The sequence below is a fragment of the Eutrigla gurnardus genome (genome assembly GCF_963514095.1).
Source record: "Eutrigla gurnardus genome assembly, chromosome: 3".
Taxonomy (NCBI): domain Eukaryota; kingdom Metazoa; phylum Chordata; class Actinopteri; order Perciformes; family Triglidae; genus Eutrigla; species Eutrigla gurnardus.
The window spans coordinates 23093431-23120651 of NC_139917.1; the positions used below are offsets into that span (position 1 = coordinate 23093431).

Sequence of the window (27221 nt, forward strand, 5' to 3'; positions counted from 1 at the left end):
AGCTCCTCGTATATAAGAGAACCATGAAATCTAAATGAAAAGAATAAAAACACCCAATATTACGATCAAAGCCAAAAGCAGGCAGACTTTGACGAAATCTCACATAATAAAATACACAAAAGCAAATGAAACAAAGAAATGGCTTATGGAGGAGGATCAAGAACAAACATCGTACATCACTTACAGTATTCATCGTTTCTCCAAACAAAAAAACGAAAAAGCCTCGTCGGTCGACATCCAGTATTAACACATCCTGCTGGTTTCACTGTGTGAGCATCGAGGAGAGAATTTGAGCACTAGACTGCAGACGTTCAGGTTCAGGTGCTACCACCTTGCTCATAGTGTAGTCCTGCTCATTCATGTATGCTACCGTATTTAAAGAGAGAGAAGAAAAAAGTTTCCTGCCCCCAACCCCCCTTCGGACACAGCTCAGTTAGCATTGTGCAGCTGCAGCTGATTGCCATAATGAACTTCCTTAGAAGATATTTTTAGAGTGATATAAAATGTGTATTGAGTGCATGTTTTATGCTTTTAATAATCACTTGTTAACTTCTGACAGAAAGAGCCTACAGAGGAAAACAAACAGCCTTATACAAAATCAACACAGATGCTAGCTTTTCAGTTACAACTTGCATTAATGAACATTTGCTCGTTGTTATCAAATTATTATAAAAGCTGCTGTAGTGTAAATAGATGAGGTAAGACAGTTCGTTAACAGGATGCCCGTACATGGAACTAAACCCGAACTAAAATGAGTGTACATCCTGACACCGGTACATGAATCCCCAGCTGTCTTCATCGTTGACGGCCCAAATCAGCTGCAAACGACACCCTCCCTCTTGTAGTGAGCGCAGCCTCACACAGGGCCGACAACACGCTCCCAAATGAGACAGTCAGACCTCTGCCCAGCTCCTTCCTTCAAGTTTCAAAGTCCCAAATGGTGCAATCATTCACAGATGCAACTGATCAGCTCATCACAAACTCACTCCGCTCCACAGTGCAGGCCCGCTGCCCTAATCTCAATCCCAATGATTAACATGGTGCCGGTATAAATGTCTTGTGAAGTGTCTTCTACCTCACTGTACTTGGACCGGGATCCGTTTTCTGCTCAGTGACCGAAAGCAACAGCAGCAGAATGAACTTTGACAGCATCCTTTCAGAAATAAATGGATTTGGAAAATTCCAAATCAGGCTCATATTGATTCAGCTCCTCTCTCGCATCACTCTGCCATGCCACTTCCTGCTGAATAACTTCATGGCAGGTGTTCCCTCTCACCACTGCGACCTCATTGGCCTGGAGAACGGAAGCGCCTTTGGGAATTTAACTCTGGAACATAAACTGGCCGTCGGCGTGCCAACAGAACCGGATGGGACTCCGAGCTCCTGTCGGATGTTTTCGAGGCCCCAGTATCAACATCTGACAGGCTCCAATGGCAGTGAGGATGTAGTTACTGTTCAGTGTCAGAACGGCTGGGTGTATGACAACAGCACGTTTAAATCTACTGTGGTAACAGAGGTAAGTCTCCCCACTTGTGCCCCCCCTGGCCCGATTTGGTGTCCAGCTTGTGTGATGCCGTCGCAAGACAGTCTCCAGTTCTAATGCTGTGAACGGTCTCTCTGCAGTGGGATCTCGTGTGCAGCCGAAAAGGGATGAAAGCAGCAACCGCCACCATCTTCTTCATTGGGGTTATGTGTGGAGCCCCTTTATTTGGGTACCTCAGTGACAGGTGAGATTGTTAATGATTAATTAATCTGTAACAAACAGCACATGTGATTAAAGGGGCATTCCATCGATTTACCCGTTGTAGACCAAATGTCTTCAGTGGCTCAACAGGAGCTTTGCGATATATATATATGACGTCTCCCTACAAAATCTTTGCTTTTAACACTTTACCTTTCATGATAAGGTTTGGCCGACGGCCGCTGCTGATGGTGTCTTATTTGACGTCCTTGACGTTTGCAATTCTGAGTGCATTCTCCTCCTCCTACGTGATGTTTGCCCTCATGAGGTTTTTTACGGGGATGTCGCTCGCAGGAATCAGTATCGTTTCTGTCGTTCTAAGTAAGTGGGCTCTTGCTAAAACAACAAGATGAGGAAAATAAAAATATCTATCAAGAACTTTAACGTTAAAACCATCTGACTTTTCTCCAGATGTTGAATGGGTCAGCGTTAAACACAGGACCTTTTGTGGTATAATCATAAGCCTGGATTGGTCACTTGGAACCTGGATTCTGGTTGGAATCTCATACAATGTAAATCAGTGGAGGCTGCTCACTGTGGCGGTGTCCTTGCCCTTGATACTGGCCATCATGACTTGGAGGTATTTCAGCTTTCATATTTTACATTTGCAACATAAAAAAGCTGAAATAAAAAAATTAAATGACTGAACTCTCCACACATGTCACTTCAGGTGGCTTCCAGAGTCTGCGAGGTGGCTCCTGGCAAACAACAAGGCAGATGCTGCTCATCATTACATAATGCAATGTGCCAAAATGAACAACAGAGCCAAGTATATGGCCTCCGTCACACCAACGGTACATTTTAACATTGGTTAACTGACAGAATGTTGCAGTGATATATGAAAAAAAAAAAAAAAATGTGAACAGATGATTGTATTTGTTTGCTTTTTCTATAGCAATTACTGGAATCTGCACAAAGTCTAACTGGAGATAAGAAGTACACTATTGTGGATCTTTTCAGGACCCCAAATATTAGGAAGCTTTCTATATGCGCAGGAATAGTTTGGTAAGTGTCCATTTCATTCAGCAGCTCATGAGATGGGTTAAAGTCATTGTGGGGTTGGTGGAGTTTGTTGAGGCGGAGCAAGGCTAGCAGTTTCCCCTTGTTTCTGCTAAGCTAATTGTAGCCTGGCTACAGCCCTGTCATTCAATCTTCTAATCCTCAGAGAAGCATTTCCCAAAGTGCTGAACTATTTGTTTATCATACTGTTTGGCATTAATCAAACGCTACTATATGTTAAATATTGACAGTGATGCTAACCACTCTGTGCATAAGTAGGCTACATGCTAATGCAATATTTTTTTATAATATGCAACATGGATGATGGATGATACTCACTAAAATTAGCATTTAAATACAGAACATGTCACATATATGTATACTTTTTTTCATTTTCTAGGTATGGAGTTGCATTCACATATTATGGGATAAGTCTGAATATCACCGGGTTTGGACTGAACATATACCTCACACAGTTTATATTTGCATCAATCGAAGTCCCATTGAAAATTGGTGTGTACTTCTTCCTGGATAAATTTGGTAGAAGATATGGTGAGACATTATCCCTGCTGTTAACTGGTCTCTGTCTCTTCATCAACATGTTTGTCGCAAAAGGTAATTGTTATTTTTTTTTATTAATTTTTTTTTTTTGTCAACACGGCTGAGCGCGACCTCGATCATATATCTCAACGTTTGTCCCTCAGATAAGTGGGCCATTCGTAGCGTTGTGGCCGTCCTTGGAAAGTCCATGTCAGAAGCCTCATTCACCATCATATTCCTCTACACCACAGAATTCTTCCCAACAGTCGTACGGTAAGTCAACAACAAGCGAATGCAGCCAGTTTGATGGATGTTCCACTCTGTTTGCGTGACCTCATGTCACCTCATGTCACCTCATGTCACCTCATGTCACCTCACGTCATGTTGACCCTGGTGCTTTGTGTTTGCAGACAGAACGGTTTAGGCTACACCTCCGTCCTGGCACGGCTGGGCGTCTCCATATCACCCCTCATCATGCTGTTGGGGGACTTTTGGCATCACCTCCCGACAGTCACGTATTGTGTGGTTGCCATCGGATCTGGTTTAGTGGCTTGGCTCCTGCCTGAGACGTTAAACACCCGACTGCCAGAGTACATAGAGGACATTGAGAAACCACGGTAAAGAGGAGAGGAAAGATTACATGTATTTCCATATTATAACTGTAAATGGTTAGCCACCTCACTGACCCGAGCTTTAGTACAATGTCCAGTTTAATCTCTGAAAGCTTTATCAAGTGGATTGTTGTTTTTAAGTTTACACAACCTCTTCCACAATAATTGATATTTTCTAAACATTTGCAGGTGGTGAAGATAAATAATTGACTAATGTTCTTTTTTTTCATCTGTATTGCAGCTTACAATCCTCAAGGAAGAAGGAGATTCAATAAATTTGTTTTGATGATGACAGTGATTATATTATATCCACATTATAAATGTGTTGTAGTGCAATGTATTAAGTCTTAATAATTGACCGTGAGTTGATTTTTAAAATGTGTACCGTTTTGTAACCATAACATTGTGTGAAATTTCCATAAATACTTGAACCAACACTCAACTAGCATTTAGCATTATCCAAAGGTGTACCATCGAAATAATGTGCTGTACAGACGGACATCGACATCAGTGTTTCGGGTTTTGTGTGTCTTGTATGTAACCTGCAAACTAATTTTGATGTAATGAACAATAAATCAAAGTATTGGACAAAATCAAAACTTTAGGTTACCTTTGATATCTGTTATTATTTGCAGTATTTTGTGTATTTTACTTGTTTTGGTTATTTGACACAAAAATTGCAAACCATTGGCCTTTATTATTGAGTTTAGTACAATTTTATTTCCATGATAGTGTTATTAGTATGCTGTGTTGAATGTTATCTGTCCTGCTCTATGAGCTCACCAAGACATACAAAAAGAAATGTCTGTATTACATTTCATGGCAATCCATCTGGTAGAGGAATTGTATTCTGGACCAGTTTGGTAAAGAAAAGTGTTGAAAAAAATATTAATTATGAGTGATTTATTCATAAAAAAGATGTAACTTGTAAGACTACTTTTATACAGTTGAGTGGGAACACACTTTCTGTTTTTAAAATTACAGCACCTTATTACACATTCACACACTCTCTGAGCTGACCATTAACCGACAGCATTTGACAGTGTGGCTCATATAAAGGTAGTGGCTATTATTCTCCGAGCTTGTGAGCTTCACTCCAAATTGGAAGTGTCCTTTCGTTCATTTTGAAGATGAAGTTTGAGGATGTGCTGGCAACGGCTTTGGGAGATTCCACATGAGGACGATCCTCATCATGATAATTCCTCATGACACTTTGAAACGACTATAGCGGGACGTTTTTTGGTCTTCAACGTTTTTCAGGCCAAGGACCCCTAGGCCAAGTGACACGGTGGGGGGGACCCCCTATTACATATCGTATAAAATTGTGTTGCTTATTAAACCGATCAATAATAATGTGTATTGCAGCTTAAAGTGCCAGGTATAAAAGTACTTTGTAATGATGTATATACACAATGCTAAGCCACAGGACCCCCTGTTGAAGATCTCTGTTGTAGGGTCATAAAGTCTGTGAGCCATCAAGTGAACTATTCACGAGGGTGCGGGTTTGAATAGGTGTTGTCCGAGTCACCTAAGGTTCTTATCCTGCAGCACACGTGTAGATGATTGTTGATTTGTTCAGGGAGAATTAAGAAATGCATTGTATGTGGCCGATAGGATATGTCAAAAAACCCCTCCTCTGTTGAAGGTCGTTCCAGGTCTCTCAAATCATCAATCTTCAATGGCCAAGATGCAAACATTGGTGTCCTGGGAGGAGCCTCCCTTGTCCTTGATATGCAGATTCACTGCTGAGTCCTGACCTGAGGAACTGGCTCTCCTGAGCCATTCGCTTGTTCAGCGGTTGTAGGCCTACAGGTCTGTGATTTCCTCACTGCACTGGACTGCAAACGCCACATTGAGTGCTAAGAAAGTTTTGAACATGAATAGAATAATCTTGTTGAAAGATATATCAGCTATTACATTCCCATGGTTTATAATTAATGTATTGAATTATTGAATAAAAAAATGACAACTCATTTCACCATAAAGACGGTTTTTGCCCTTATGTGGTGTTTGGGTCTGTGGGACCCGTTTTCAATGTTTGCTAAAAGAAAAATGATACAATTCATTATTTTTTTCAACCTGAGACTCACTGGCCTTGGCTCATTTTCTATGAAGAACATACTGTATAACTGAAGACATTTTCAATCAGTGCCCACTGTGGATCCCCCCTATGCATTCACATTACATATCTGGTGTCCGGTGTACCTTCACTCTGTCCTGCACCTATCTCTGAGTGCGTGTGTGTGTGTGTATGTGTGTGTGTGTGTGGTCAAGAGGTCAGGAGTGTGTGTGTGTAGGTGGTCAGGAGTGTGTGCATGTGCAGGGGGTGGGTGAAGGAGTGTGTGTGTGTGTGTGTGTGTGTGTGTGTGTGTGTGTGTTTCTGCTGGAGTATGTGCAGGTGTGTGTGTGTGTGTGTGTGTGTGTGTAGGTGGTCAGGAGGTCAGGAGTGTGTGTGTGTAGGTGGTCAGGAGTGTGTGCATGTGCAGGGGGTGGGTGAAGGAGTGTGTGTGTGTGTTTCTGCTGGAGTATGTGCAGGTGTGTGTGTGTGTGTGTGTGTGTGTGTGTGTGTGTGTGTGTGTGTGTGTGTGTGTGTGTGTAATAAACCCGTATGGCTCCTTATGACAATCAATCAAGATGGCCGCAGAGGGTGTTGGAAATGATTTTAGAAGAGAGAGAAGATTGGGGAAATTGTGAAGAGGGCTATTTATTTAGATATTTCAGAATCTGAGTATCACATTTCTGACCATTCAGAGACTGACAGTGAGTTGGACAAGCGGTATGAGGATCAGCCGCCCCCAAAACGAACCCATCAGGAGGAAGCCACAATACGACAGGAAGACAGTATACATGCATCAAATGCAAGAAAGTCATATGCAACACACAGACACACAAACAGTAAAACTCATGTGTTGTATAACCTGGCATATGTTCAATGGGACTGCATGAAATATATTTTATCTGTTAATCTTTATAATACATTTGTTCACTTAACACCAGTAGTGATGAAAAACCTTGTTTCATTTATATTTGTTCAAGATAAACATAGTTTTTCTCACTCATATATTTCGATTACAAAAAAAACGATCGTCACTTTTATTTAAAAATGTGATCTAACAGAGGTAAATGTCAAATATTGACCATATTAGCTATCTGGTTGTAATTGAGATAACTTCTGTTAAGTATTTTTAAGAGCTAATAATGTGGGGGGGTGCACCAGACCCGTGAACATTGGTTGTGTAACAGAAATATGAACACCACACAAGGGTTAACTATTACCGAAAATGTCCAGACATATCAAGTTACTTTAGTGGTTAACTAGGGTAAAAGATTTGCCAGGCCGGCAGCCCTGGGTTGAAGGTTGTCCTGTCCAGGTCTAAGAGGGTGTGCTGTCTACGTCTCTCTGTGTGCAGGCATGAGCGTATGAGGATTTCTTATTCTTCTCTCAGTTTCAAAGGATTTTGCAGTCGGAGGCCAAAATGAAGTTTGAGAACATTTTAGCTGATATTAATGGATTTGGACGTTTTCAGAAAATGATCATCGCGATCAACTTCATCTGTCGCTTCACATTGCCCTGCCACTTCATGCTAAACAACTTCATAGCGGCTGTCCCCTCTCACCACTGTGACGTCAGCTCTCTGGATGACGGGGCTGTTTTTAGGAATTTATCCGAGGCGGAGAGGCTGGCTGTAAGTATTCCAATGCAGGCGGATGGGACTCCAAACTCCTGTCGGATGTTCGCGGAGCCTCAGCACCTTCTGCTGCTCAACGCTTCCAACATGACCGAACTGCCTACGGTGCCTTGCCAGAACGGATGGGTGTACGATAACACCACCTTCAAGTCTACTCTGACCTCAGAGGTGACCTTCATTTCATTGTAAAACAGAAATCAAATGCACTCGCTCACCATCATGCCCATCTATTTCGAGATAAGTCATCGTGTCATTTTGTATTTCCTTGTCCAAGTGGGACCTGGTGTGTGATAGAAGAGGGAAAAACAAAGCAACTGCTACCATCTTCTTTATTGGAGTGATGTTTGGAGCCGTGACCTTTGGGAGTCTAAGTGACAGGTATCACAGTGTGGCTACTTGACGTATAACTTGGATTCAAACAATCAACTAAAACGTCCGGACTCTCCGCAGGTTCGGCCGAAGGATCATGCTGCTGGTGTCGTACGTGTCTGCGTTGTTCATCGCTGTAGCGAGTGCTTTTTCTACATCCTACACCATGTTTGCAGTGCTGAGGTTTTTAACTGGGTTTTGCATCACCGGCATCATCATTGTCTCAACCGGCCTCAGTAATAATAATAATACATTTGAATTTATCGTCCAAAGCTGTTAAACATAACACACTGAATTCGGATCCTTTGCAAAGCGATGAGGTGTTTTGTTGTTTGCAGGTGTGGAGTGGGTGGACATCGAGCACAGGAAACTGGTGGGAGTGATCGACAGTTTATCCTGGACGTTTGGGAACGCAGTATTCGCAGCCATTGCTTACTTTGTGACTGATTGGCGGTGGCTAATTGTCAGTGTCAGCTCACCTCTAATCGTGGCCATCATCACCTGGAGGTACGACCGAAAAGGTCTGACCTTCTGGTCAAACAGAAGGCCTCTACCATAAACCCCCGAGGCTTTTGTTATTAATGTAAACACACAATAAAATCATGTAATATATCAGTGGTAACAAAAAAAGTCTCACGTCAACATTAGGTGGATGCCAGAGTCGGCAAGGTGGCTCATTACCAATGGAAAGCTGGAGCAAGCGGAGATGTATTTGAAACAATGTGCCAAGATGAACCGGACAGAGGACTCAACTGACAGACTTGAAACCAAGGTAAACATATTCCAGGGTTGAGTCATTTTATACATGATTATAGTTATCAATCCTTAGAAATAGAGATGAATGCTGCTTTGTATTCTTTCAGACACTCTCCACTATTGTTGTGACCGAGAAAAGAGATCGGAACTATTCGTACCTCGATCTGATACGAACCCCCAAGATGAGGAAACTGGCACTAACTACTGGTTTAGTGTGGTCTGTATTCCCAAACGGCATTGTGCTCAATGGTTTGGTTTTCATCTAAACAATCTGTCAATTCGTTTTGATGAGTCTCCACTCTCTCTTCCTCTAGGTTTTGCGTGGCGACTGCATTTTACGGCATCAGCTTCAACATCACAGGCTTCGGGCTCAATATCTACCTCACTCAATTTACCTACGCTTTAATTGAAGTCCCAGCCAAAATCGCAGTTTATTACTTACTGGATAAGATAGGCCGGCGACGCACTGAGTCGGGAAGCCTGCTGATGGTTGGCATCTGCCTGGGAGTCAACATCGTCCTACCTAAAGGTAAGCGTTCGTTGATGTCCACAGACCTACACCTACATCTAAAGTTCCTGTTATATTGTTCGTTTTAAAATGTGACGTTTCTGATATCGACGTTAAACCCAACCATGTGGTTTTCAGATATGTCTACTGCCAGAACAGTGGTGGCAGTGATTGGAAAAGGGTTTTCTTCAGCATCCTTTGCAACTATTGTGCTCTACAGTTCTGAGCTCTATCCCACTGTAGTAAGGTAACTATACAGAGCTATGGCAACACTGCAGGGCATTGAATGGATCTACCCATAGGGAATTAAGTCATCATTAAGAGCCCTACATTTAGTCTCCTGTTTGGTTTTGTTTCAGGCAGAACGGTATGGGTTACAACTCATTCATGGCTCGTCTCGGTGTCGCCGTGGCTCCTTTGATCGTGTTACTGGACGAGGTGTGGAAGGAGCTGCCCCAGGTCGTCTTGTGCTCTGCAGCTGTACTGGGGGCGATCGTAGCGAGGACGCTGTCAGAGACACGCAACCGCTGCCTGCCAGAGACCATAGAGGACATTGAAGAGCAGCGATCGTGAACGGTCACCAACATCACTGCTAATTCAGTTAAGCAGTTATTTTTAGTTAAAAAAGTGATGTTTGGTCCATTACCTTCAGGGTTTATTTTTATTGAAAGTATTTTTTTTTACACTTAAATTAGTAGTAGTACTATTGCTGCCAATTTAAAAACTACTTAAGGTGGTGTAAGGCTGCGGTTACCAACCTTTTTTGGCTCAAGACTCTTAACCATGTGTGGCCCTCGCACAAGTTACTGTGAGTAGTTCCCTTCTCAGAATGATTCATTTCAGGTTTTTAAATCTAAAAAAAGTGTTTAAAAAATCTTCTCATCATTAGTTTTTATCATGGATCCCTCAGACCCTCAGGTTGGGAACCACTGTTATAAGGTGAATGATATTGAAGATGTACATTTTTGATTCAACAAATTTGATTAAAATGAGCTTTGGACCCCTATTTTGTTTCCTGAAAACTCACACCAGAATACACATCACTATTTTATCCATACAGTGAATCATAATCTAAACTCTATGATAGGTAAAACAAACATTTTGTTGAACTGTAATAAATTGTTGCATTTAAAAAAAAAACAAAAAAAACAATATGCATTAATACACTGAGCAGAATGGAAAAGTATTGTGCAACAGTGGTGGTATCACCCCAGTGTATTAATTCATCATAAACCAGCATGAAAACGTGTTATTTTTAAATGAAATCAAGCCAATTTAAAACTACCAAATCCAAACAAGCAAAAAAAAAAAAAAAAAACTCCACAAGGAACCTTACTTTTCCATTAACAGGCTTTACTAAATAATATGTACACAGCAATTAAGTCAAAGCTTATTTATTAAAGAAACAAAGCAAGCACACATCTTTTTTTGACTTAGCAATCCCCTGAAGGAAAGTCAACCACATCTAATTGACATGATACTCCTTTTGAAAATTGATATAGCCAGGTCTAATATTTGCTGCTGATATTTCATCTGACAATACACTTAGTTACAGAATTAACATTGATGGGGAAAAAGAAACAAAACAAAATATAAAAATCGAAATGCCAAATTTGAAACATTAAGATACAATGATACAGAAAGATCTAAAACTTTTAGTACCCAGTTGGTTTCCAGGATACTCCTTGGCTATTGTTCAGTACTGGGAATACTCTTTGCTCTCTAGTTTGGCAACGATTCGCTCCAGTTGTCTTTTTGCTTCACATTGTGGGAAATTACTCATTTCATAGTACTGGGGAGCGATTTTCACGAGCCTGTAACAGAAGAAAGAAAGCCATGAATGTGTCTGTCAAGAGATAATGTACCATCACAGCTCAATTATATGCATTTATCACTACTAATATAGTCCCTGTGCAAACCATGTCTGTTCAGAATAGGTCTAGGCCTGTGGTATTGCTGCTTGCAGCCTTCTTGAGAACCCCTCATATAAACAACTTAACACTTGGCATTAAAACACACCCAAGTCCGGCTCATTTCCAAAATAGGCATATTAGTCGCTTGTTTTGACACACTCATTAAGTAGACGATGGATTTAATTAGTTGAAGTTTTTGCCACTGGTAATGTTATAAGTTAGTATCACAAAAACATACACAATTTGAGTTGCAATGACAGAGGGGGCGCTCTTCCTGGAGGGCCTGCATGGAGCAAACAGCCCATCACTCGTGCTTCAGGGAAGAAGTTCAGTCTATCCAGCAGCAAAAGTCAACTGCAGTCAGTGAGCCGCAGCCCTTAAAAGGCCCACTGCAGACAACATAATGTGGTTGACTAAAGCCCTGCCCCACGGCTGCACAGAGCGCTGTTGGGTTGTTTATTCAAAGTTTACTGTACGACTCATGTGTCCAACAGAATTGGACAATGCACGTCCTTGGGTCCCCAGCTATATACCCACCAAGTGTGACGTAGATTTGAAGAATGGTTCTCAAGACAGACCCACAAACACACAGTTAGACAGAGATTCTTAGCTTTAATAGTTAAATGAGCCTGTGTTCCTGAAATGTTAAATCCCTGCATACATACCACTCTGGTTTGATGTCTGTGCAAGTGCGGATGTAGTTTTTGGTGGTGAGGACGAATTCGTTGTAGAGAACCCACTCGGGCTTGTGGTCCAGAACTGTAGATGGGTGCAGTTGGACCACTTGGTTGTCTTTGACTGTGAGGTAATGACCTGTGCGCTCCAAATGAGCCACCTGGAGGATAACAAAGGCAATTATTGATTAACAGATACATGTAGACCTCTACAAACATCCGCCCGACAAACTTCAGTTATATCCTGTTACAGTTACATCAGCATCGAGTTACAAAGAACTAAAACATTTGCTAATCTGCGTTCACCTGCATGAAGAAGCCTGTGCAGAGCGCTCGGCGGATGTTGGTATAATAATCTCTGCTGGTGAACTCTGTGCTCCGACGGGGCAGGTTGAAGCGGTCCATGATCCTGGACAGCTGTTGCCTCACGTTGTCAGCAGACATCAGTGAACGGTAGTTGACAAAGTTGTCATAGCACCACTGATTAGCCTCGTGGTCTAGAATAGGGATAACAAGAATAGGACATTTGGTTAAGCGTCAGGTCTTCAGACTTTAAACAGGCAAGTATCAGAAGCAACACATGTTGAGCTGCACTCATCAATATTTCTCAAACAATGGATTTAAATGACTGTGTGCAATGTAAAAACTTTATATTGTTAAAAACTCTCCTTCAGACAACTACTATAGTATTTATTCAAGTTTCTCCCCAAAACACTAGAAAAGGTGTCCGATTAAGTTAGTTGTTCCAAATGTTTTAAGATTGTTCCTCCATGGATAATGTTGGACAGTTGTGAACGGCTGCAACATTGCTGTCTAGCCAAACCATCATGTGGTATAAATACAAGTATATAAATAAAATTGGCCATTTTTTTTAAAAATATGACTGTTTGGCCGATCAGTTGAAACCTGGCAGCCGATCGGTCCGTGCATCTTTAATAATTCAAGTCTTGAAACACATGAATGGGATCTTTAAGACGGATGCTCACTTTGTTTGAAGGCGTGGTAGACGTTGAGCAGCGTCAAGTGGTCTCCGTCGATGTGAGCAAACCTCATCTTGGACTCGTCTGCTGCCTTCTTAGCCTCCGTGGGGCGGACAAAACACTGTGGGACTAAACAAGGTTGGTATGGGCCCCAACAAAGCCGCCCATAGGGATGAGTCAAATATTCACAGAAAAATGGAGCAAAGCCTATGATGCTAGGGCACTCGACACTGCGTTGGGACAGGGCAGGACCACAAGCTCTATCAAAGGGGGGGTGCAGTCTGTTCTCATGGTCATTCCCAACTGTAATGGCTATTAGCTCGTAGAGAGGGGGTCATTTAACCACATCTGTAAAACAAGAGTTTCACACAACTACAAAGTGTTAGGGACACCAGCAATGCTTTAACTTTTCAAGGTTCAGAAATGGTACTTTTTTGTATTGAGACATAATGCTTAGGCTGTTGAGAGACTGCGTATAATAACTATACATAACAATATAGATACAATTCAAATGAAGAGAACATGCAGATACACACGATGAATATGAAGACATTTTAGTGGTGCCTGCCCTATCCACTTGTTTGATGAAACATTTGTGGAAAAAGCTTGCTCACTATTCTAACTTAAATATCTAATTAAAAATGAGTTCAAAGTTTAAGTAAAGCTTTAAAATTGAAGTGATGCTGTCCAGAATGAAACACATTACAACCAAAAGATAATTTGTGGATTAAAAATGTTTCTTAATGACATGCAAGTTGATATTGAGGTTACATGGCTATGATAAAAAGGTTGTGCAGATTATGTTGGGATAATAATGAAATAATAATGATTATACGTTATCTCTACACAGTATTTGTAAGGAATAATGCAAATCTTTGTTCAAAACTCTGGTCTGCACCTCCCGGTGTGCATTTATCTAATATTTGCCACTTTCTCACATCTGAATGTGACTACAATTCAGAGGGTGGCTTCATATACTGTACAATCTGGTTTAATTAAAGACTCAAAACTAAATTCAAAAACCTTTTGGTGCTGCTTAATATTAACTTTTTATGACATCTTAATTTTTTCCTTTAAGTCCTGCTAAGGGCATCTGCTTCTCCATTTTAACACGGTCATATCTGTGCATGCTGCACAAGGCGTTGACTGAAGTGCTTGAGATACCACATCAATACTTTCATGGGAATTAAAAACTTCAGGAATGCAAAATTAAATATACAATTATGTATGATTAATAGCCCTACTTTAATTTACAAATGTTTCAAATAGTGTTTGCCAAACTAAATTCTAGGTGGGACTACCAGTGAGTAGTAGTATGTTTGACCCCAGTAGACTTGGCCTACAGAAGGCAAGGGAGATGTCAGCCCAGTCCTGGGCATTACCTGACAGCATGGCAGTAATGGAAAGGATCTCATTAGAGCAGTTAAACTCGCAGCTGGCAATGACCATCTTAGCCAGCTGGGGGTCCAAAGGGAACTCTGCCATCATGGAGCCCAGCTCCGTCAGGTCACCGTCATCATTGAGAGCTGCCAGGTAATTCAGCAGCTCAAGGGCCCTCATCAGTGTCTCAGGAGCTGCAGAAAAGGAAGAGACGGACAGAAACGTCAAGAGTTATGCCCAAGTGAGAATGAATAAATGTTTTAAAATGCATAATGCAGACTACCAACCTGGTGGATCCATGAAATCAAAGTGCACAAGGTCATCAATACCGAGCTTTTTCAGCTGCAGCACAACAGATCCCAAGTTGGATCGAAGAATCTCAGGGTATGTGTTATCCTGGAGTGGGGCAGGGGGAGGGGGGTGTTCACAATGTTAATAAACAACAAAAACCAACACCAAAAAAAAGGGAAAACATGTTTGTAACTTTCCCTTACCTGCATCTCCGTTTTGTAGGCCTTCTCTGTATAGAGTCGGAAAGTTTTCCCTGGCCGTGTTCTGCCGGCTCTTCCCGCCCTCTGCTGGGCAGAAGCTTTACTGATGGCTGTGACAAGCAGAGACTCTACTCTGATACGGGGGTTGTAAACCTGGACACACATTAGAAAGCATGTTTAAATGAAAAAGTTGACCCTGTAAACGGGACCACTAGCCCCTCATAGAACAAACTGTATTTTACTGTTTTGGTTTAACAGGTTCATCCATATTTTTGATGTGGCACCATGTAACAAACATGATTAAATGCAATAAAAATCCAGTGACGCGAGTAAGACTTAACCCACCTTTTGCTTGGCAAATCCAGGATCGATGACAAACACCACACCATCAATTGTCAGAGAGGTCTCGGCAATATTGGTGGAAACAACAACCTGTGGATGAAGCAACAGACTATTATCAAAATCAACACATAAAGTAAAGCCATCCACGGAGTAAAACGCATAATTTCAATCGTATCTATTCTATCAGTTAAAATCTACCTTTCTTCCTATAGCACCATTGGGCTTTCTTGGAGGAGGAGGCTCAAAGATCCTTTGCTGCTGCTGTGGTGGCAATGTGGAATACAGTGGAATGATTTTGATGTCTCCGACCTCAGGTCCAAGGTCATCTACTTCACGCTTTATCCGTTTGCAGGCCTCATCAATTTCCTGAAGGAAAATTTTGAATCAACTTTGTGCGTTGAGGAAACAGAAGAATGGGGCTCCAACGACAATTCCGCTGGACCAGTACTGCAGGTGCCATGAGTCTTACCTCTTGACCGGTGAGAAAGAGGAGACAGTCACCTTCTTCTTCCTCACACATGTGAATTTGGATGACAGTGCGGATCGCTGCCTCAAGGTAGTCTCGCTCTGGTTCGGGAGTGTAAAAAATCTCGACAGGGTGTGTACGCCCGGGAATAGTCAGGAGAGGACAGTTGTCAAAGTACACCTGGAACTTCCCGGCATCTAGCGTGGCACTCATGACGATGACCTGTGCATGAAGGAAAAAACATGCTGTTTTTCTGCTTGATATTTGTTTTTATATTGAAGCACCAATGTGTTTGTGCCTGAATGTTTAGGTTGGTTTGATTCCATTAAGGAAAGGAAAAGTAGAACAGTGATGTGAATCCTTGGGAGATTTATTTGACTGCATATGTGTGTGTTTTGCACGATGATGCATTTTCTTTTTGGCCTACCTATTTAGTAAAGTGCCCTGTAGGAGCAAATTGTAACTAATACCAGTATAAAGGCGAACGAGTAATTTATGACTGTTATTAAAATATGAACTGGTACCTTTAAATCTGGTCTTTGACGGACCACCTCCTTGAGTACGCCCATCAGGATATCTGTAGCCAGAGTTCGCTCGTGGGCCTCATCCAGAATGATCACCCCATATCGCTCCAGCAGTGGGTCATTCATAGCCTCTCTTAATAACATACCATCTGTCATGTACCTAAAGAAATTACAGACATGCGTTGTCAGATTAAGATGTTCTGGATTAAAACATGCCTATTAAAATATGTTTTTCTGCTTAAGAAGACCTCAATCACTTACTTGAGAATAGTTTTAGCAGAGCTGCAGTCCTCAAATCGAATAGAGTAGCCGACTTCCTGTCCAAGCATGACGTCCATTTCATCGGCCACCCTTTGAGCCACGCTCATAGCCGCCACCCTCCTGGGCTGAGTACAGGCTACCGCCCGCTTAGGCCCAGGTAAGCCCCTCACCATATCCACGCACCACTGTGGGATCTAGAGATCGATGCCAAAATGACAATTAATTAAGATAACATAATTTAAGAGGAAACCACATGTATAGTGTCCAGCACATAAAGTACTGGCTGATTTATTTCAGACCTGTGTTGTCTTCCCAGAGCCAGTTTCTCCAACAAGGACAAAGCTCTGATGACGTGTGATGATATCGCTGAAGTTTTCCTTGTACTCCCACACTGGAAGCTGTAACCTCTTCTTCAGGATCTCGTAGAAGCGCGGTGTATGGGGCAGGTTGGTAAAGGGGTTGATTTGCTGTTGCATAGCCAACTGCTTGATGGGTGCCAAGCAAGGCATGGGCACCGTGCTGTTAGACGGGACACTAGCAGGCTTTGGGTCTCTGTCTCGGTCTCGATCCCTGTCCCGGTCCCTGTCTCGGTCCCTGTCCCTGGGGCGGTCCTCACGGTCTCTGTCACGTTCCCTTTCTCTCCTATCAACATCAGAACAGGGCATCATTTTAAATAGTTTGAATGTAAAAGAAATCCATATGATGATCATTTGTGATTAGCTGCTTATTATGCTGTCAAATAGAGTTTAATCCCGGGAAGTAGGATTCCCAGGATTACACATACAAAAAAAGGCTGATACATACAAAATATAGGAGTCAATAAGTAGAGTTGTATGAAGGAGAAGTTTTCATAGCAATATAAAATAGATATGAGAGGTAATTATGTCCTTTTAAACACTGACTTCAGGACACTACAAACTATATTTTGTAATGGTGGTAAAATAACATTTACATTTTTTTCATGCTGTCTATTATAGTTATTTGAATGCAATTGGAATGGAAAAAAAACAGAATCTGCAAGTCATACTTTTAAAAGACCTGAAGAAAATTGCAATCAGTGTGTCTTAAAAATATTGTGCAATGACAACAAAGCGAAATGTCCATTAAATTTGGGTTGAATTTCCTTGAATTGTGACCCATGTAGGGTGACACATTTGACAGGTGACAAATTGGCTTAGCAGTGCTCCCTGTTGGAAATCTATGTATCCCTTAGGAAAGTTACACCACTTAGCATTTGTTCACTCATGGGTCATAAGCCGTAGCAAACTCTCTTGATCATTTACCTCTTTAAAACATTATAACCGCCACCTTGTTGTAACATCACCCAACCAAACTGGAAAACGACTTACTGAGCCAAGCTGACTATAATGACACATTAGGTTCGGTGAACAAAAACACTAGGCCATCGTTAAGAATGTGATTTGTTTGAGGTGATAATGTCTAACAGTAGATTAGTATTCGAAAAAAACAACAACAAAACAGCATTTTGCTTGGTAGCTAAGCATAGCCAGCTAACGTAATGTAATCTAGCTAGCCAAGATTGTTAGCAACTCGCTAAGTGAACGTTAGCCACACATACACGTGCCTCAATGGTGAAGGTAACGTCAGACAGCTAAAGCCGTCATCAGAAGCTAACCTACATCTACTAACACCATGTAGCTAACCGCTACATGTATTTATAACCCTACGGCATGGGAACATTCAGCCGCCGTTATGCAGTGGGAAATGCCAGAGCTACAAAATGAATAGCTACGGTTATATTATCTCGGTTCTTATACTACATTCATGGTGGCTATTAGCCAAGTTGTCAGCTAACAGTAAGCTACCTAACTGGATAAAGCAGACATGGTCACGTTGAAGCTTCACGTACCCCTCAGACCTCTTCTTGGTGGTGTAGTCTTCACCCAAATCCAAACGGTGTCTTTTAGACATCTTTAGGAAATGTGTTTTGCTTTAATTTAATCTATTAACACCGACAATATACTACCGGGCAATATGGAGCTAACAGGTCCAGATTCCTGTGCTTGTGTTTTCTTCTGTTGAAATTAGTTTTTTTTACAGTGTACGTTACCGCGTTACCGCCACCTGCTGGTCTGGAGTGTGAACTGGCACTACAAGTTCACACAACTCTCGCAGCAGGCAGGCATGGACTGCCGAGCTCCAGGCAATGTGATGAATTAATTGAAACTGTATAGGATTTTTTGCATCACTATACCACAACGTTCACTGACATGTTAGTATAGAAATCAAACCAGTTATGTCAAATATTCTTCAGGGAACCGAAATTATTGTTAAATGTTTTGTGTTGCTTCAAGAGGAGGAGTTTGTTTTAAATTGTCTCAGGAGGAGGGGTTTCTGTCCCAACAACAGCAGCACGATTCGATTATCTACATATTTTAGGCTTTGGAAACATGCTCAGCTGAAAACAACGAAAAGTAAACGCCAGCCTGCCTGCGTGCGTCTTAAATCCCCGCCCCATCCTCGGCGAAAAACGCCCGCTGACACGATTATAAAAGACTGAAACATTTTGCATAATAACTCGTCGGACGATCAACAATAAACGGTTTATGTGACCGAGTTTTGGGTTTTGCAGCAGTGCGTTCATACCGGACCATGCGTCTACACGGGTAAGTGGACTTTGTTTCCAATGGAGGTTACAGTGTCGTGCATTTATGTTAATAAACATGCAAAGAAGTGTGATACGCAGCAGGTTATTATCCAGCCTTTGTGGCAACAGCGAGGCAATCAGAGTTGAAAAGTAACCATCATCTGCATTTGTCTGTAGGTACTACTTTATACTTTTAGGATACTTTTTTTGCTAAACTACATTTACAGTGGATGAAAGTTACTAAGTGTGTGTGTGTGTGTGTGTGTGTGTGTGTGTGTGTGTGTGTGTGTGTGTGTGTAGCCTATATGGTCTAAAAAAGTAGGCCTACTTTGTTGCCTAAGTACTTTTTTCTTATATCTCTATGCATGCCTTTGACCAAAGTATTTTCTATCATGTAGTGTTAGTACTTTTTACTTTTACACATGATGGCTCTTTTCATGCAATCCTATCCATCTTAATATCTTTCAGGGTGATGAGAATATTGGGAGCTGCCCTGTTGATTCTCCTGGCAGGCTGTCAACAATGTGACTCAGCCGACAGCGACACTTTGGCTCCACCAGAAGTTTCGCAGTACAATGGTACTCTGTATGCAGCCTGCAAAATCAGACCCAGCGCCTCGCTACCTGACGGCCTGCCCAAAGTGCACGGTCAGGTGCTGTTTAAGCAAGATTATCCTCAGGGAGAGCTCAATGTCCTTCTTCGGCTCAACGGCTTCCCCACAGAGGGTGATGCCGAGCCCAGAGCGGTGCACATCCATCAGTACGGGGACCTGAGCCAGGGGTGCGACTCCACCGGCGGCCACTACAACCCACACGGTGTGCATCACCCCAACCACCCTGGAGACTTTGGGAACTTTGAGCCCCAGGAAGGAAAAATCAGTGCAATGATCGGATCTGAGGCTACGCTGTTTAGAGAGCTGTCTGTGATGGGGAGAGCAGTGGTGGTCCATGAAAAGAAAGATGACCTAGGAGGCGGTGGAGACGCTGGGAGCCTGCTGAGCGGAAACGCAGGCCGGAGGCTTGGCTGCTGCATTATTGGGATGTCCTCCCCCGACCTCTGGAATATGCACTCGAAGCTTTACAATAGGTGGCGGAGGAGAATGGTCTTACAGCAATGACCTGTACTGTAGGTCAACTTACAGGTTTTGCTTTTATTCACTCCGTCATTGTGTTCCTTGTCTGATACCATGAAATCAATGACTCAATCAAATCAACCCTGTTTCTCCAAAATATTCAATGTGGCTAATCAAACACGGTGAAAGTCAGACTTCAACTAAGATTATACTAAGAATAAAACATAATAATTCAGATATTCTGTACTTTTCATTTCACCATTAATATTCAGGGCTCATATTTTAATTCAATACTTAAAACATGTTTTCCAACGTCAAACCAGTCGACAAAAATCATTTATTTTGCAGAATTAAATCCATTTTGCACACATATGACTATGTGATTTCTATCTGATGTGTTAACAAGATTTTTTAAACCACAAAAACACGACATCAGTGCTGGTGATTTACATGTTGTGGCTTCATTGTGTTACAGACTATTTCTATAAGTGTCTACTTAATAAGGTGTTTATCATCAAATATTAGCGTTGAAGATAGCTAAAGGAATTAAGAGGAACATAAGTAAATGCAATTATCTATAATCAATAAGTAGTGTGTTGTCATGCAGCATTTTATGGAGCTTTGATCATATTGTGTTTTGATGGGTGTTTTAGCAAAAGAAGCTACATGTTACACATTGTCAAATTTAACACAACATACAGAAATGTTTGTACTACAAAGTAAATAAATAAAAATAAAGCTGCTGCTTAACTTAAACATTGTTCACAACAGCTGAATGTCTATTTGTTGACACAGTGATCAATAAGATGTGGTAGGGAAGTGCGTGTAGAGGTAGAAAGATAAAGAATAAATAATTTCTGTGTAAAACCTGAATCAGAGCATGAATTCCCATGACTAAATTAAATTATTGAAGACTGAAATTATGTCAAAAATCATAATAAGCACACATATGTCGTGCTATATTGCTACTTTTGAAATCAGCATAAATCAGTTCATTTTCAGCCTTAAACACAATGGTGTGGAAGAGCTCGAATGACTTTAAGCGCATCCAGTGCCTTTTTGGGCTAACATGACTGTGAGTCAGGTTTTCTTTGCCCAACCTCACTATTGCTCCTGAAATCTCTGCCATCATTTGTTCCACAATGCTGTGGAAAATAATCCCAGTAGAGGGGGAGGCTGTTAAAGCAGCATTACTGTTCAACGATCCCATATGGGCGTTATGTTCCCACATTCGTTGGGCCGTGTATTCATAAGACTCAAGTGACAAGCACACATTTTGGAGTCATGAGTCACTCTTACTCCTTTGATTGCATTATATTAATTAGAACGGAGTGCTCATGTTGTGTTTAAAGAATTGTTTTTTGTTGCAACAGACATAATCATCCATTATCAACCACTCATGTACCAATCATATCAACTCATGTGCTCCACGTTTTTTTCATGAAATAAAAAAGTAAAGTGGTATCATATACACGTCCTTATCTGTGGATTTTCTCCTCACGTTGTGCAACATGTGAGCAGCTCATGGAAGACTTCACATTTCCTGATTTAAAAACGAACATCCGTCCCACTTGGAAGCTCCGCGTCCTGCTCTGACCGGGCGTCCTCCTGCTCCTCCTCAGAATATGCAGCGGCAGCAGTGATTATTGTGCAATTGTGGATGTTTCCCTCCGTTAGAACACACTCCGTGTCCGCGGTTTCAACCCGTTCGGTGCATTCGTCCGACTCGTCCTCTCCTCCCCCGGCGGGGGCAGAGTTCTCTAAAGTTCGCAGCAGATGGTGCGTGGGAGAGGAATCACTCCCACACTCCTCTTCTTTTGACCGCTGACCCGTTAAAGTTATGAGCTGTGATTGGCCGCTGTCGTGACGCTCAACGCATTCTAGCGTTTCTGTCTGAGGACTGAATGGCTCTTCCTCAGCTGACTGGTTCAGCTGGTATGTCTCCTCGCCGGACGCCGTCTCCTCAGGAAGCTCCTCCCGAGCGCCTGACACAGCTGGTGGTTCACTCTCTTGGACTTGGACTCCCGCGGAGCTCAGCGGATCAACGGCTATCCTTTCAGACCCTTCATCACCTGTAAGAATAGAAACGGTGAGAAATATGATCTCCGACACACAGAGCGACGGCGTGGACTGAATAAGTCACGTTGAATATTCACCTTCCTGTCCAGGAGGCTCCGTTGACTCGGGATTCAGGATGATGATGTCTTTTTCTCCTATTATAACAGAACATTATTCAAAGTAGGCCTTCAGAAAAGTGGTAAATTCAATCACCTGTATGTCACGACTTTAAAGGGTTGGATTGGATAGGAACACGTGATTTGTGTGGATATGAGGAGTAAGGGTTAAAGGTTAAAAAGTAGAGGAAGTGACAGGAACATACTTCCATATATTCCCAGAGACACATTATAAGTCAGGCCTCCAGCGAGCAAGAAGCAGAAGGACAGAAGAAAGGATAAGGAAGAGGAAATTATTGTAAACAGGAAGTGCAACACAAGCTTCAATGAAACAGAGTATGAAGATAATTTTCACCTGGCAGGCTCCATAAACCAGACATTTCTAATGTTTTTAGTTTCTTCTCCAGCTCTGCTACTCGACTTCCAAGAATCCTAATGATAAAAAAAAAAAAAGCAGACGTTTTTTTTTTTTGCTATCTGGCGTCCGGGTTAAAGTGCACACAGGGAGACGGTGACGTGTGAGATTGCGTACTTGGTGATTTGGCGCTGGTGCTGGATGACCATGTTCTTCTCGTGGATGGTTTCCAGCAGAGCTGTGGCGAGGGACTTGAGGTCTGAGATGGACTGAGGAGTCACCGGCAAACTGCAGCCGTTCTCTTCAGACAGCAACAATTCTTTCACTGCAAACAGTTAGTCACAGTCTGAGCAAAGAGTGCAAAGGAGGGGTTTGTAAAAGCATTTTTTTCTTCATAGCTTGTGTAAAAGTGTGACATTGTACACACTGAAGTCAGCTCATAATATCCTCCTGACCTTGTTTAGCAGAGAGAACCCCAGTCAGAGCACTACTGTTGGGTTTCCCACAGATTTTAGAGGTTTTCCTGGAGTCCAGGGCACTCTGAAATCAGTGATAAGCATTAATGAGCATGAAAGGGTTGCATTTCTGAGAGAAAAGAAACCTACAAGTGCATTTTTTTCTTCTTCTTAGAATTTAGAATTTCTTTTAAATATTCAAAAGCATATAAAAACACATAGCTTACCTTGTACTTCACCAGATTTGTTTTGAGCGAGTTGATTTCTTCCTGAAGTTGACAGAACCGTTCATGCAGATACCTGAGAGATTATATAGATCAGAAGCCCATCATTAAATTAAGTAAAACCTCATCAGTTCTATCATCAATCACTGGCAAAGAAGACTTATTTTACAGCTGAATACACATCAAATCAAATATCTGATGTACAATTTTTCACAGAACCTATATTTCTAACAGTGAGGCACCGATACAATAAATTTGACAAAGGGGTAACAAACCTGTTCTCCATGCAAAGTGCGTCTATGTCTAAAATGCGAATCTCCTCGTTGCCCACAATGTGGTTCATTTCCACGTTGAGCCGATGAGCCTTCTGCTGAAACACGTCGCGCTCCGCTCGAACGTCCTGAAGCTCGTCTGTGAGCGACTTCACGCTGTGCTCCAAAACCTCCGTCTATAGCGACACAAAACACACACGTGTGAGTGCAGAAACTCCCATTTCATTTACTGATGATATAGCAGAATATTTCATCTATGGCATCCGTTTCCCCGTTTCTTTTTTCTTTCTCCAGAAAATGTACTTATTATATAATTTTCCATTATAATCACATCTCCTTTGGATTGATCACAGCAGTACATTGTACATATATTATGATGTGTCTGTGTACAGAGGGCATCCTGTACTTATATCTATATATATATAAATATCAGCTCTTAAATGTTAATGTGGAAGTCATTGAATAATGGCAGTTCCTAGATATATTCTCTGTGTAATAACAGCTACATTAAAGTGATTGAAGTTACTACTGTAACAATAAGGAACAAATGTATCGGCTACACTCATGACTCATTCAAGGCAAGAACACAACTCTCAGGTCACCAACACTCATACTAACTTAAAGTTTGATAAGAAAACTTGTTTCTATATAGTTATTCTTGGCGCTCGTCATCGGTGATAAGTCCACGGCCTTATTGCTGGGCCCACTGAAGGGAAGGGAGGCACTGGAGAACCAGAACCAGGAACCAGACCCTGCAGTAAAATGAGAGGTTTTCTAAAGGGAATCCGGTGCTCGGAAACAGTACCGCTTTTGTCCACAGGGGGCCAATAAAATCAACACAAAATGAAAGTTCCTTATTGAAGCTTTAACAAGTACAGCTCAAAAAATTAATAGACTGACTGAAAATTAATTGACAACTATTTTCATAATTATTTAAGTCATTTTCATACAAAAATATGTTTAATTATTACAATTTATTTTGAATAATTTTGAGTGTTTTCTTTTTTGTTTTGTGCTTTTACTTCTAATAATTTTCTAGTATTTCTCTGATTATATTTGCACACTTTTACTGAAGTAACATTTTCAATGCACTTCTTGCATTTCTTGTTTGTTTGTTTTTTACAGTGTAGGCCCCGAGTACTTGCTCCACCACTTTATGTACATGTGGTCACTAACATGGTTTACCTACTTCCAAGTCTTCCTGATTTGACAGGATGTTGTCGAATGTCACGATGCTGTTAACTACATTAACTGAAAGTCACCTGAACAGCCTGACTTGTAGCAGGCAGTGAGCCTCTCTTCTCACCTGTTCTCCAGCTCTTTCCAACTGTTTGACCAGATCTTCTCGTTCGTGAGCAGGAAAGTGTCGAGCGCCGACCTCGTCGTCTCCCAGCCTCTGTTTGGTGATGGTCATTCGTAGAAGCTGTTGGGACAGAGAGACCCAAATGTTTCCACACAGTTGTCATTCTTCTGCTTTATTCCCCTCAATTAACTCATTTAAATCAATTTGAGCACAAATCAAACTGACTCAGGGCTGGAAAAGGTTGGGGATATATTCCAGACCAAAAACAAATAAATAATCTTAATTTGATGGCAATTTGCAGGATATAGCACGCAGTATGTCGTACCTTATTATCACCTTGAGCTTCCACCAGTCGTTGTTTCAGCTCCTTCACCTCATCAGCAAGTAGACTGCCTTTTTCTCTGGATTCTCTCAGTAACTGGGCTAAATTCACCTGAAGAAGACACAGATGTGAGGTCACATGAGCTCCATTCAGCCGTTACATGAATATATCCACAAACGACATTTAAAGCTGTTCAGAACAAGAATTTAGTGTAAATAATGCTTCAGGGTAAAATCACTTACTTGATTCCTTTTCTCAGGAGGCAGGGAGGGATCGCCATCCTATTAGTTATAAAAAACAAAGGGAACTGTCATTAAATGCAACATCTCTCATTAAATAGGGGACAATCTAAATATTTATTCTTCGTTTTCTGCCTATTGCGATGCTCATGATGCATGTTTACGACTGGTACGACTAGTTCAGCTTACAATGAGCTCTCTGTACTTCTTCTTGAGTCCTTGGTGCCGCTCACGGAGCTGGTTGGCCATCAGCTTGTACTGATCCCTCTCCTGCTGGCAGGTGTCCAGCTCCTTCGACAGGATCAGAAGTGCTTCTTTCTTACTGTCCAACTTCCGTTTGCAAATGAGGAACTGCATGTATGAACAAAAGAGAGAGAATAAAGTACTGGAAATGTTTATTAAAGAAGATAAGGAAGCAGTGTGGCCAATTTAGGAAAAAATGTAGATCATAATAACCGCATGAGACAAATTGTCAAATTATGAATATTTGAATTTTTTTGAGCTCTATGACGGACCGGCGACCTGTCCAGGTGAACCCTGCCTTTGTCAGCTGAGGGGGAAAAAAGTGGAACACAATTTTGCAGAACCCAAAGATATTCAATTTGCAATCATGTTAAACAGAGAGAAGCAGTAGATCCTCACATTTGGCATTTTTGCTCGATAAATAAATTAAATTTTGAAGTCAATTATCAGGATCATCATCAATGAATTTTTTGTTGTTTGACTAATCTCTTTATTGTTGGAGACCCTTACTTGTTAAAGTGGCATTTTAGAATAATTCTGGTCGAAATGCATGCAATAAAGTTGTGCATCAAGATTCACGATAACAAAAATAGAACAGTAATGTCTGCCATAACAAGTAATATTTGCTGTACATTATACTGGATCCATATAAAACATGGACATGAAATCATTACGAGTTGTCATCTAAACCAGAGATCTCAACAGGGGGTCCGGGACCCCTAGGGGGGTCCACAGAGTTACTGCAGGGGGTCCCCGAAATTATTTGATCCCAGACTTTTCATCTTCCAAAAATGTAAATATGTCCAAAAATACACAATTAACATGAATACAACCTATATTAAGCAAATATAAATCTTTCTTTGTGTTTAATATTATGTTGAGAAATTGTGATGTAGAGATGCCAATATATAATTAAAATATGAATCTGTCAACAATTATTATTTTAATGGCTTAGCATTGTATACATACATCATTACAACGTACTGTTATATCTGGCACTATAGGCTGCACTACACATTATTATTGGCCCGGTTTAATAAGGAACACAGTTTTATATGATATGTAATATCATATAAAACTGGGTCTTCGGCCTGAAACACGTATTGATTGTGGCAGATTATCAGGGAAAAGCAAATGCAACTGCAGTCTGGTGCATATAGTTTTACTGTACATCTCCTCCTATTGTATGACAGCGCCGGGCTCTGCAGCTGAAGGGGAAAACATCTACTTCCTGATCTACAGGACCACATCAGTTTAATCCTCTTTACTCGGTTTAATCCAAACAACACTCTTTGACTGTCTGTCGGCGCAAACAGGAGACACCTAAACACGCCAATTCACCACTAACGGGACAGTTTGGTGGTGCACAAACTAACACGCGTCGGGGGTTCGGGACTGTGTTTATATCCACGCTGCTCTCTCTGCGTCCTTCCAGTCTCACCTCGTTGACCAGCCCCTGCCAGTCGCTCTCGCTCCTCCTGGACGGATCCATCTCGCTCCGCGCTGCGGGGAAGGGAAGCAAGAAGAACGGTAGCTGTGACGCAAGGCGAGCTTCAAACAAGCAGCTCCATGTTGTGAGCAGATTTCGAGACAATTTGCATCATCGAGACGGATTAACTAGTCGAGGAACAGGAGCTGCATCACTTCCGCCCGTTCTCGACGTCAGCGAAGAAGCGTGGAGATGCCTTTGGGAACCCTCGTAAATATGGG

The 27221-nt window shown here is 41.7% G+C and overlaps 5 protein-coding genes across 7 annotated transcripts; 3 read left to right on the forward strand and 2 right to left on the reverse strand.

The window, feature by feature from the left end:
- The first annotated feature begins 1096 nt into the window (after positions 1-1096).
- LOC311009859 (solute carrier family 22 member 7-like) lies at positions 1097-4719 on the forward strand. Its single transcript, XM_084004286.1, has 10 exons — positions 1097-1516; positions 1624-1727; positions 1908-2062; positions 2153-2321; positions 2412-2535; positions 2637-2746; positions 3141-3355; positions 3445-3553; positions 3691-3897; positions 4133-4719. The coding sequence occupies exons 1-10, from the start codon at positions 1136-1138 to the stop codon at positions 4164-4166; spliced, it is 1608 nt and encodes a 535-aa protein (XP_083860412.1). The 5' UTR covers positions 1097-1135; the 3' UTR covers positions 4167-4719.
- A 2532-nt stretch (positions 4720-7251) lies between these two features.
- On the forward strand, positions 7252-9885 carry LOC311009867 (solute carrier family 22 member 7-like). Of its 2 annotated transcripts, none has more exons than XM_084004298.1 (9): positions 7252-7748; positions 7855-7958; positions 8031-8185; positions 8288-8456; positions 8598-8721; positions 8813-8922; positions 9020-9234; positions 9352-9460; positions 9573-9885. In XM_084004298.1, exons 1-9 carry the CDS (start codon positions 7368-7370, stop codon positions 9784-9786), a joined length of 1581 nt encoding a protein of 526 aa, XP_083860424.1. In that variant the 5' UTR covers positions 7252-7367; the 3' UTR covers positions 9787-9885. The 2 variants fall into 2 exon arrangements, with proteins under 2 accessions (XP_083860424.1, XP_083860425.1); XM_084004299.1 differs by having other exon boundaries at positions 9550-9785.
- Positions 9886-10591: 706 nt separating this feature from the next.
- On the reverse strand, positions 10592-18272 carry LOC311009812 (ATP-dependent RNA helicase DHX15). The gene is made up of 14 exons (XM_084004224.1): positions 18115-18272; positions 16544-16886; positions 16245-16438; positions 15984-16143; positions 15463-15681; positions 15192-15359; positions 14997-15083; positions 14655-14804; positions 14448-14556; positions 14163-14354; positions 12787-12909; positions 12107-12297; positions 11792-11961; positions 10592-11027 (listed from the first exon to the last, which is right to left on the reverse strand). Exons 1-14 carry the CDS (start codon positions 18174-18176, stop codon positions 10910-10912), a joined length of 2286 nt encoding a protein of 761 aa, XP_083860350.1. The 5' UTR covers positions 18177-18272; the 3' UTR covers positions 10592-10909.
- Positions 18273-18579: 307 nt separating this feature from the next.
- On the forward strand, positions 18580-20680 carry LOC311009978 (extracellular superoxide dismutase [Cu-Zn]-like). The gene is made up of 2 exons (XM_084004459.1): positions 18580-18871; positions 19321-20680. The coding sequence occupies exons 1-2, from the start codon at positions 18858-18860 to the stop codon at positions 19967-19969; spliced, it is 663 nt and encodes a 220-aa protein (XP_083860585.1). The 5' UTR covers positions 18580-18857; the 3' UTR covers positions 19970-20680.
- A 148-nt stretch (positions 20681-20828) lies between these two features.
- On the reverse strand, positions 20829-27173 carry LOC311009837 (coiled-coil domain-containing protein 149-like). Of its 2 annotated transcripts, XM_084004254.1 has the most exons (13): positions 26953-27173; positions 25458-25619; positions 25272-25310; positions 25033-25140; positions 24711-24827; positions 23408-23580; positions 23136-23208; positions 22909-22993; positions 22631-22778; positions 22454-22530; positions 22305-22340; positions 22081-22137; positions 20829-21996 (listed from the first exon to the last, which is right to left on the reverse strand). In XM_084004254.1, exons 1-13 carry the CDS (start codon positions 27001-27003, stop codon positions 21473-21475), a joined length of 1650 nt encoding a protein of 549 aa, XP_083860380.1. In that variant the 5' UTR covers positions 27004-27173; the 3' UTR covers positions 20829-21472. The 2 variants fall into 2 exon arrangements, with proteins under 2 accessions (XP_083860380.1, XP_083860381.1); XM_084004255.1 differs by lacking the exon at positions 22305-22340 and having other exon boundaries at positions 26953-27172.
- Between the last annotated feature and the right edge of the window lie 48 nt (positions 27174-27221).

Coding starts and splice junctions, on each gene's coding strand:
- LOC311009859 (XM_084004286.1), top strand. CDS start 1,136: ATGAACTTTGACAGCATCCTTTCAGAAATAAATGGATTTGGAAAATTC. Junction 1,517..1,623: donor AATCTACTGTGGTAACAGAG/GTAAGTCTCCCC, acceptor GTCTCTCTGCAG/TGGGATCTCGTGTGCAGCCG. Junction 2,322..2,411: donor CTGGCCATCATGACTTGGAG/GTATTTCAGCTT, acceptor ATGTCACTTCAG/GTGGCTTCCAGAGTCTGCGA.
- LOC311009867 (XM_084004298.1), top strand. CDS start 7,368: ATGAAGTTTGAGAACATTTTAGCTGATATTAATGGATTTGGACGTTTT. Junction 8,457..8,597: donor GTGGCCATCATCACCTGGAG/GTACGACCGAAA, acceptor CGTCAACATTAG/GTGGATGCCAGAGTCGGCAA. Junction 9,235..9,351: donor CAACATCGTCCTACCTAAAG/GTAAGCGTTCGT, acceptor TGTGGTTTTCAG/ATATGTCTACTGCCAGAACA.
- LOC311009837 (XM_084004254.1), bottom strand. CDS start 27,003: ATGGATCCGTCCAGGAGGAGCGAGAGCGACTGGCAGGGGCTGGTCAAC. Junction 22,341..22,453: donor TGGTTTATGGAGCCTGCCAG/GTGAAAATTATC, acceptor TGCTCGCTGGAG/GCCTGACTTATAATGTGTCT. Junction 21,997..22,080: donor GGAGCCTCCTGGACAGGAAG/GTGAATATTCAA, acceptor CTATTCTTACAG/GTGATGAAGGGTCTGAAAGG.
- LOC311009812 (XM_084004224.1), bottom strand. CDS start 18,176: ATGTCTAAAAGACACCGTTTGGATTTGGGTGAAGACTACACCACCAAG. Junction 16,439..16,543: donor GCTCTGGGAAGACAACACAG/GTCTGAAATAAA, acceptor ATCGATCTCTAG/ATCCCACAGTGGTGCGTGGA. Junction 11,028..11,791: donor ACAGACATCAAACCAGAGTG/GTATGTATGCAG, acceptor CTTCTGTTACAG/GCTCGTGAAAATCGCTCCCC.